The sequence below is a fragment of the Syngnathus typhle genome, linkage group LG11 (genome assembly GCF_033458585.1).
Source record: "Syngnathus typhle isolate RoL2023-S1 ecotype Sweden linkage group LG11, RoL_Styp_1.0, whole genome shotgun sequence".
In the NCBI taxonomy this organism is placed as follows: Eukaryota; Metazoa; Chordata; class Actinopteri; order Syngnathiformes; family Syngnathidae; genus Syngnathus; species Syngnathus typhle.
Window position 1 is genome coordinate 10,562,140 of NC_083748.1, and position 10,198 is coordinate 10,572,337.

Below are 10,198 nucleotides of genomic sequence, written 5' to 3' on the forward strand. Positions count from 1 at the left end.
CTGAGTCACCATGAGGCCTATCTGTTTCGGTCCCTCTCCTTCGCATGATCATGTTAAAAAAAAAAAAAAAGGTTGGTGTCACTCTGTACGTGCTCGCTCGCTTGTGCAACTGTGACGTACTGGAATTCCTCAGAAGTGTCCTAAAACTGGCCCCACCTTATCAGACCACCGCGTGCACAGTCAAATGAGATCTAAAACAACAAGATGACCTTCATTTTGTAATGACATCATCTCATGGGAATTCCTCTGATTAACCTGTGCCACCTACAGGACCACAGTGGAAGAGGTTTGACTTCACGACAATTTCCTGAAGGCCTTTTCTGTTCTGATTCTGCCTTAGAGCCAGGAGATCTGGGTTTTAACCCACATTGGAGCATTTATGGGTAGACTTTGCATCTTTTCCCAGGGTGCCCGTGCATATTACCATTGTCATTTGGGAAAGGCTCCAGTTACCAACAACCCTGATGAGGACAGGCTTTTAATAAAATGAATGGATGGCTACTTTGCTGTGCTTATTAATATCACAAAATACAGATAAGAACAAAGTCAGACTATGAGGCCTGTGCGATTCAATTGCTGTGACTCCGGCACCCAATTTAGATCCATCTGATCCTGGAAAGTGTCACGTCTGAGACCTTCAGAGCCTCTCACGTCAAGATCCACAAGCACCCTTAACCCGCTTGGATAACACAGGCTGTCTGGTGAGAATCAGGTTGGAAGCAGAGTGAGAGATGGCTGACGAGCACCGCAAAACGGATCCGAAAGAAGAAACGACGAAAGAAACCAGTATTCTGTCAATCCCTCCTCATCCTGAGAAAACAGAAGTTTTATTTTAGGCCTTTGGAGAAGATGGAAGGTAAAATGGTGAGATAAAAGAAGCGCGTACATCTTCCAAGACAAAGAGGGCTGTCGAAAGAGACAATGGTAGAAGTCCTACTTAATATACGAGTACCTTGCTACAGGTGATTCTCCCTCACCGAGCCCACTCTGCATAATAGGTGGCGACGGGCTTGCAAATGAGGCAATGAAACCTTCAACACTGCCCAAAAGCCACTGAATACCTCGCTTCCATGGGTAAACCGTTTCCCCACAATTCGCTTGCATTTGTTTCCACTCTGGTTTGCCAAAATAGAAGTAAATAAATATAAGGTTGGGGCAGGCACTGAATGTAATAGATGGAAGATGACACTTGAGTAACGTTGTCTGCAGCTGAATCGGGAGCCAGACGCTGGCCCAACATGGTGCCGTCACACCTCCGGCTTCTTTTGTTGCTTTGACAGCGGATGGTGATGGTGAGAAGAGCCAGAAGAGGCAGCTCCTCATAGGAAATTGGAGTCAAGCAGGACTAATTGCTTACATATAGAATTACCAGACCGGGCTAAGACCTTAAGTCTTGCCATTTGATCTATTGGAGGATTGCAACTTTTGGGAAGGTTCTACATACGGCATCAGGTTCGTACCTTCTACTTCCATACATGTTCCAAGATTCCCAGAACACAGCTAAAGTCTGTTGTTACAAGCCACGACTGTAACGTACACAAGCAGAAGACCAAGGACAGATTTCTTTTTTTTCCCCCCCATACAGACTTGGAGCACTTTCCCTTATTATCTTAAACACTTGTTTGCTCAATGTGTTGTATGCAAAGCTAGAAGGGTGGGGGTGCGTGCGGGGTGTGTGTGTTGGGGGGTTGGTTCCGTGCCATATTTCCTTATCTCGGGCCAGCATGCTTGCAGAAATAAGCGGGGGGGCCTCCACCTCGACCTGAGAGTCAGCCAGCATTGTTGGTGGGGCAGAAAACAGAAGGACGAGAGGAAAGGAAAGCGGGCAGGTGGGGGCTGTTGGAAGCAATAACAACAGCAGCTGAGAAAGAGAAAAAGACAAGCGAGGTGTTGAACTTCTGCTTTCGGAAGCGTTGACGACCACAAACTGTCGGCGCTGCAGACACAAACACAAAAATCGATCCACTTCAAGTGAGAGGGGGGGGGGGTCTCGCGTGAATTATCACAATTTTCCTTTCTATCTCTCTTCCCGCCTGTCTGTGGAGTTATGGCCGAGCAAAAGGTGTGGGCTGAAGTTCAGGCGCCGCCTTTGGCGCATAATTTCATCTTGAGCGGTGGGCAACAGGTGCGTGAAAAGAGGATGTTAAAAGCACACTCAATGCCCCTATTTGACTTTCACTAGCACGAGAAGACAGCTGTGAAAATGCTCCTTTTTTTTCTTTTCCTTCCAACAGTGGACTCTATGTGACCTCCGAGTCATTGGGGTCGACGCAAAGCGGCACATGAGCTGTCTGGCTATCCCGTATGTAGTTACTTAATGAACGGTTGGGGCTGTTAGCGTGACAACTGGCACAAAGCGTGAGGGTAAATATGAGGATAAATCACATGCGTCAGAGATGATGCAGCTGCTCTTTCTGTCCATGTGTCACACCAGAAAAGTGAAGAAGCCACCTTGATGCTGACTCAGGCATGATGATGAAAACAGGTGCACACAGAGCGTCAATGTGGCTTTTCAAGTCAGATTAGAATCTTTTTTTTTTTTTTCCACAGGAGAAAATATTTTCAGCCTGGTAAGTTAAAAGATAATAGATGTCGAAAGAAGTGATTAATTTCGATCGTAAAAAAGTTCCCTCAATACCCTCCCATTGATAAAGTCACAGAGTAAAAAGGTTCATGTAACATTCACACGGACCTGAAGAAAAAAAAACATTATTGAGGCAGAGTGGAAGCCAAAAAGGGGCATCTCTCTCTGTATGCTTGGCATGAATTCTATCCTTGGTCATTTGAATCTTTTTCATCTCTCGCACTTATCTGGACTTTTCAGGCAGGGAAGCTCCCCCCATCACTCAGTGCGCCCATCATTTGTTTTCGGAGGTTTTCTTCTGACCTCTCCTAATTTAGTATGTTCCGCCAACCGCCGCTTCCCCTCTCATGCGAAAAAAAAAAGGCTCTCACTAAGCTCTATGTCCTGTCTCCCTCGTAAAAACATTGCAAGCCCGCGCGTGTTCGTGTGTTCGAGTGTCTTTCCACGGCCTTACAATTATATTTCCAGTTCTGGAGGGAGCCGTCGGTGCGCGCTGAGGGTTGTCCACCGCGGTTCCCCACCAGCTCTTTATAAGGAGAAGAGAAAAAAGGGCCCTGCTGTCTATATTTAGATGGACTTTATTGGGCCTCTTGTCTTCATCCCCCTCTCTTTCGGCGCCGGTGCTCTCTCTCGGCAATCTCTCGCCATGTGGGCGGCCGGCCCTCCTCTCCATCGTGGCGAGGGGAGCGTGAGCCTAATAATGATGGTGATAATAACGGAGCAGAGGGAACAAAAGAGAGGGAGGCTGACAGAGAGGTAGTGGGTGGTGAGAGAAGTGTCTTTCCCTGTGTCTCCTTGAATGACTATTATCCACAGTGCTGGACAAGTCCGCTTCTCTGCTTCATTTAACTCCAACTGCAGGAGGAAGATCCTCCTCCTCCTCATCATTATCAACATCACCATATTCCACTATTTATAATGTAAAATATGTAGACCTCCCAATAAAACATCCTCAAAATGAAAGAAATGACCCCGTGTCACAGTCCTCCTCTGGGCCAAGCTTCTCTTTCAAATGGCTTTGAATCATTAACTTTAGAATCAATGTAATTTAAAAATTTGCCATGACAATATTAGTGCCGTTAAATATGTCAGGCCAAAACAGAGTCCCTTAAAGAGATCCTCTGATACGCATCATCGGCTGAGATAGGCTCCGCCTCACCCCAATGATGAGATACGAAGAAAACCTCGGCTAAGTGGTCTGGTGTCAAATGGGCTTTCTCAAGAGCTTTGACCCCTGTGGTTCAAATGAACTGCCAATGTACTAAGACGCCGAGTATCTTTTCTCTCCTCCCACCGTTGCCCCGTGATTGTGGCAGTCGGGCAGCAGCGCGACCCCCCACCCCCAAAAGCAGCTCGTAGCATAAGCGCCTTCTTTCAAAACCCCAAGTCGTCTCAATGCTCATAAAACTCAGAGTGGTAAACTAAGGCTGGAAATGTTTCTTTTCATGAAATACAGTGGTGACATGTTTTTGTTTTCTCAATGCACTGTTAACTGCCTGCAGCTTTGCAAGGTACTCAGTAAGTGCTCTGTGCAAAATATGGTGACATGATGGAGTCCATTAAGTGCATTACCATGGTAACAGTATATGGACAAAAGTGTCAGTCATACAGGAACTGTAAATGGAAAACAACCAACGTAGAGTCAGTCTCTCCCTTTGCACTTAGATCTTCCTGAGAAGATTTTAGATCCCCTCCCAAAAGAGACTCGGCAGACTCCCATTCTGTCTCCTCCAGTCCCACACTGGCGGGGCAAATCAGGCAACAAAAAAAAAAAAAAAAGATTTGCATCGCCGCTTCCAAATTGTCGAGCCATGTACGAAAAACATCAACTGCCATGCAAATTACAAACAAATGCCATTCAAAGGTAAGGAAAAGGGAGGGGGAGTATTTTGACGATCCCCCCCCCCCCTTGCCCTTTGGATCATTTGCGCCTCTGACTTGAGGCTGTAAGGTCGTTCAAGCTTTAGCACAAGAGCAGCAACAACAGGACAAATCATGACATCAGAATAGTGGAAGCAGCGTGGAAGACAATCGCTCACTGTGCGGGAGGTGAATAGGCCAAGCCCAACCCTGACTGGACAGAGGCGCTTGTCAGCGGCCATGTCGGCCGCACGTACACAATCGCTATTCAGCGTGCGCTATTAGCTTGGAAATTGACATAGCATTTGGACAATGCATTGACAGTTACACCCCGTTAAAACCCTTTCCCTGTACTCTCTCGTGCGATCTTGTACTAATCTGTATGTATGAGTGAGGAGTTTTATTTGTGAGGTTCTTTCTGTCCGTGCTCGGGAACGCAGAGACGGAGGCGGAGTAGGAGGAAAGGCCCCAAAGACAGAGACGGAGCGTACAAAACAAAGAGCGATGTTGAACAGAAGCCCCCCTCGACTGACAAGGGAATACAGGGACGTATACTCGGGATTTGAATAGTTTAGTGCAGAAATATTTGGACAATAACTGAGCATTTTATAATTGGACCATGGGCAAATCTGTAGGGTCAATAAATAAAGTGCTTTTGACATCCTCATCACAATCACAGTTATACAGTCATCATGAAAATGTTGCAAAATAAAGTAAATGAGGTCTTATTATAAGTGGTTGAACATCAATTTTATTTTATTTTTTTACATCATTTTGATGAAGTTGAGCTTATCTTTTGTGGCCTAATAAAAAAAATAATTAGTAATGAGATCTTAATTATATTCTATGATATATGATATATTATATTCATACTTAGCCAAACTGCATGTGCGCACCCAACTGTAAAGCCAAACCTTATTTAACTTTTGTAACATCATCATGTCAGCATATTTCAAGTTCAGATATTTCCCCTAAGCCCTCCACTGAAGAGCCCCCCCTGTCTAAACAGCCATAAAGGTTTACAAACTGTGACAGGGACAAGTGAAGAAGCTCACCTCATGGCTGAATTTCACAAGGGCAGAAGGAGAAGATGGGGGGGGGGGGGGGTCTGGGGGGGCTTGGGTCAGAGCAGAGATTGAGAACCTCAGAGCACAGCGTCAGGCGGAGAAAAACACCTACGGTAAAAAGTACACTTTAGAGCAGCTCAATCAAATGAAGTGCAAATAGTGACTGAGTGAGTATGCTGTGTTTCAATACAATACAAAACCCACCTGTCCTGCTGAGGTCTCAGAATGACAACAAAGGCCTTGTGGGCTGTGTACGGTTTGCGGGGACTGTCGTGTTTCGTTCACCTGGATGGGAAACAAAAGGTTTGTATATTTAGGAAAAAGCTTTTGTGCAGAAGGGTTCGTGGCATTATGAATTTACATAGAGGATGCTGACTTAAACAGGGAAGTGAGAAGCTTTATGGTGGGAGGGGGGGGGGGGGCGTAAACGTTCAATTATTTTTCCAATTAGCGGATTACGAATTTGTCTACTATACGCCTATTTGTACCACACTGGTGAAGAGGTAAAGTAGATATAAAAAGTCTAACATCCCTCTTTAAATGCTAGCACCTCTAAATGTGAGACCATGGTGCTCAGTTGGACAAGGGTGGAGCGCCCTCTGCAGGTCGGGAAGAGCACCTGCCTCAATGAAACCGCATGATGTTTAAATTATATTTTTATGTAGTTGCACAGGTTATGGGTCACATTGAGGATTGTAACAAATGGGCAGGGCTGAGATATGTTATATGGTGCCCACGGAACAATTTAGTCATCATCGTTCCAACCAATCGAGTATGTCGTAGCTAAACATAGATAAATGTTGTTATACTGTTTCCAAACATCCTGGCAATTTTCTCAGCCCATAGTTGTCACGAGGTAATTTATTAAGCTTCATACCTTTGCCTCTTCGTGTGTGACATCTTTCAGCCACACCTGTGCCTATTAGTTTCAAAACCAAAATCTCGCGATGAGGGAAAAAAAGAGCTAAATAAAAAGGCTCCTAGGAAATCATGTGACCACTTTCAACCAATCTGTAGCGGCGGGCAGCGTGAACCTAAACGAGATTTGACTGCCATCTAGTGTCATTTTAGGAAACATGCTATTAAATGAAGTGCTTCTCAAATTGACAGCTTTCAATTTTGCCCTCTAAACTCCGCTTGACAATTTACAACTTTCAGTGCTGTTATCATAGTCTACAAAAATGCAGTAGATAACAGTACAATAAAAGTTTTGAGTGCCATTTTTTTACTACTCTAGCACTGAGGGAAAGTATTCGTTATCTGAAAGAGAGTCACTTCAAATGCAATAAAAGTTTTGAGTGACATTTTTGTACTACTCTAGCGTTGAGGGAAAGTATTTGTTATCTGAAGGAGAGTCACTTCCCTTTCTCATTGCCCAGTTACCATGGAGGAATTTGTGGTCACATGACCAGTACGGCTGGTTTTCAGGCCAGGTGGCGTAGCTGTTTACGCCACAAAAACAAAAAAACCAAACTCTTGTTGTGCAAGCTGTCATTATTTATGACGATCAATTCACAAATTGATTGCCACTTAAGGTTTCATCTTGAGCAAATTATATTTTGATATTTGAGTTAACCGTCTGGTAACCTTTTCAGGATTTTAGTCTGAAAATTTAAGGCAAAAAAATGAAAAGAATCTGTTTTATTACAACAGATTTTAATTTGGTCACCATTTTATACAAACACTCTTTTTTATGATAACACAACAGACAAAAAGGGCGTCTTAAACAACTTAGACAGCTTCACTAAATGCATACCATTGAAAAAGAACGACAGAAATGCCCCTCCTCAAATGCCACCTGTAGGGAGATCCATCTTTGCGAATCGCCCATGCAGCAGTGTGCATCTGTAGTCAAAAAAGTCTTCCTTGCGCAGTTTTTAAATCAACTTATGTACCTTCAACCGTCCAGTAACTTCAGAATGCTTTCACGCTCCTTCAGAGCTTTCCACGCCTGGTCTTTCTCCTTCTTGGTCGGAGTGCGCTTCTTCTGTCTAGCTGCCATGATTCGCCGAAATCCCTCCATGACCTCGTTGTCAGAAACCCTGACCCGCTGCCTTAGCTCTTGCTTCCGCATCTCCTCTTTTGCCAACCTAAGGAGCAGAAACAAAATAGCTGGTAGGACATCGCAGCTAATACGTTGGTACCCGACCTTCAGAAGAGCCTTACCTGAGCAGCTCCTGCTTACGGGTTTTGTTGTGAGCAATCAAAGCTTTGAGCTCCGCCTGTCTCTTCTGTAGCTCCACCAGCACCTCGTCCTCGCAGTCTCCGCCGGGACCGGGTCGCTCCTCGGAATCCAGGATTCCCTGGACGATCAGCTCTTCTTTGATCCGAGCCTCGAGGGAACGTGTGTGAGGAGCGCTACCGATGGAAAGTCAGGACACTTTGTTGCTTTCTTTTCCTTTCACCTATACACCACTTTTGTTTGTTTCTCAACTACTACGTGACACCTACCTAAAAGATTTCCCTTGGCTTCGAGGAGATGTCCCTGCTCCATCGTTAGCATCCTTCCCTGAAATGTCCGGTATAGGAGAATCCTCCATAGGGGATATAATATTCTCCTGAATGTGACAGAGAAGACATCATGATGAAAAGTCACGTTCCACAAGCATGAATTCCACACAAACGCATTCTGCAGGGCGCCTGGACATTGGGGTTCACCCCGGTGAATGAGAGGGTAGCCTCCCTCCGCCTTCTTATTCAAAAGATTCACCTTCCACTTACCTCCACAAGAGCCTGGAGGAGGCGTTGTGTGAGCGGGCCAAAGGGGCAGCCGTCTTCCGGAGACTCATGCTGGGACTCCGACTTCTTCAGCAAAGAGTCCACGTCTAGTGAACATCCGCCAAGCGCACAAACCCACCATGATGTCATCATCATATTTGTCATAACATATAAGAGCTGGAATGACTCCTTTTACAGGTAGTGGCATCAGAATTTAGTCACCTTTTGCGTCGAGCTCCGACAGCGGACCGCCCAAGAGACCCTTCTTCTTGTCATTGGCCCGAGCTCCTTCTCTCTGCTCTTCCAGCAGATCTTCCTGAGCCCACCGCTGTGAGTAGTGTTTCCCCAAAGCTGGAATCTTCAATTAGCACAGACAGCGCCAAAATTAAACGTGCTGCTTCTGACGAAAACACATTTTGCCAAACAGCATACACAGACGACTCACTTTAAAGTACTCGGCTTCATCGTCCGGCGGTTTTAGGAGTTCCTCGAGCAACCGAATCTCCTCATTTGTTATGTCGGCGCAGTACGGTTCAACTGAAGCCCAGAATCTGGAAGAAAAAAAAAAGCAAACTTCAGCGATAATAACAACTGATTGTCCCAACTGTCACCAAGTTTGCTGGTTTTTAATGCAGAGATTTTTGCGGACCTGTTGGGAACGTCGTTCTTAGGCGTGCGAGGAATATCTTGAGGATCGTCTGTAAATTCATATTCTTGGCCTTTAGGTTGCAGGTTTTTGGATTTAGGCCTGCCAGGACCTGGCCCTGGCCCGTGACTACTTTTGCCATCTAGTTTCTGCTTCTTTGGCTTGTGACGTGAGGACGCCGCTGGGTCTGGGTCTTTTCCCATCTTCAGGAAGCGCTTGTCTCCCTTCTTGTCCTGCCAGTCTGTGAGGATCTGCAACGCAGAACAAAGTACAATGAATTTCGTTATTATCGCCATAACATGATCTCTTTAGTTTCCCACCTGTCTTTGCTCCTCCAGAGCTCTGAGGCGACGGTTGGCCGAGGACAAGAGAGTCTCCAGCTCCAGCTGCAAAGTGTCCAGCTCCTCGATGCCGATTCCATCGTCCTCCGAACGTCCCAGCACGGCCGTGTAGCGGGGACACACCTTGACGTGCTCCACAGGCTTGAAGTCGTAGTACTTCAAAGGCGGGCAGTCCTTCAGCTCACTCATGATGCTGGCTACCCGACTACGTTAGAATAAACTGGAGCGAGGTGGGGGGGGGGGGGTAATAAAAGACAAGAAAGGTTGAATTGTGTCTAAAATGTGACATTCATTTATAGTTGCAATTATACGTGTAAGTGAGCAATGTTTATTTTCTGCCCTCACTCTGCATGTTTGCTTCATACATTGCTGACATACAGGGCCCGTACCGTGAACAGTGTCTTCAAATATATTGGTCAAATTATCACGATATTTACACAGTAACACTTGCATAATCAATGCAGTGGCGTGATATGAATTGTGAAGGGATAATAAACTCGGTGGGAAATCTGTAATATATGTGGATTTTTTTACAGGGAAGGATACTTACCGTCCGCGAATGGCGTCCATGATGGAAAATTCCACTAAACAAAGAGGGGTGTAGAACCGTCATTTGGATTATGATATTGTCAGAATATTTCACATGGTACGTAAAACAAAAATACATTTGCAACTAGCGTATATTAATAAACGGATCCAATGCTGACGTTTATTTTTTAGACCAGTAAATATGTATTTTAAGAAATCAGGGTTGTACAGCAATGGTAGCGTCCGATTAAACCATATTATATTGTTGTATGAGTGAAAGGGATGGACAATTATCCTCTCACACACTTGAATGTATCAGTTTGAAGTTACCATTACAGTTATTGGAAGTTGCTTTAAGTTTTATTGTTTAAAATATTGGCACTGTAAAACAAATAACACAACGATCACCAAAAAACATTCTCCTATTCACGCAGCCAAATGGACTCGTCGCTAA

General features: G+C 45.1%; 1 protein-coding gene and 1 long non-coding RNA gene across 2 annotated transcripts; both read right to left on the reverse strand.

Annotated features, from left to right (window-relative positions):
- Positions 1-5,169: 5,169 nt before the first annotated feature.
- LOC133161740 (uncharacterized) lies at positions 5,170-5,798 on the reverse strand. The gene is made up of 2 exons (XR_009716118.1): positions 5,716-5,798; positions 5,170-5,619 (listed from the first exon to the last, which is right to left on the reverse strand). It is a non-coding gene; the product is annotated as an uncharacterized LOC133161740 (long non-coding RNA).
- Positions 5,799-7,148: 1,350 nt separating this feature from the next.
- Positions 7,149-9,800, reverse strand: tada3l (transcriptional adaptor 3 (NGG1 homolog, yeast)-like). The gene is made up of 9 exons (XM_061292265.1): positions 9,767-9,800; positions 9,196-9,436; positions 8,879-9,126; positions 8,675-8,780; positions 8,452-8,587; positions 8,233-8,336; positions 7,963-8,069; positions 7,678-7,869; positions 7,149-7,601 (listed from the first exon to the last, which is right to left on the reverse strand). Exons 2-9 carry the CDS (start codon positions 9,403-9,405, stop codon positions 7,409-7,411), a joined length of 1,296 nt encoding a protein of 431 aa, XP_061148249.1. The 5' UTR covers positions 9,406-9,436; positions 9,767-9,800; the 3' UTR covers positions 7,149-7,408.
- Positions 9,801-10,198: the final 398 nt, after the last annotated feature.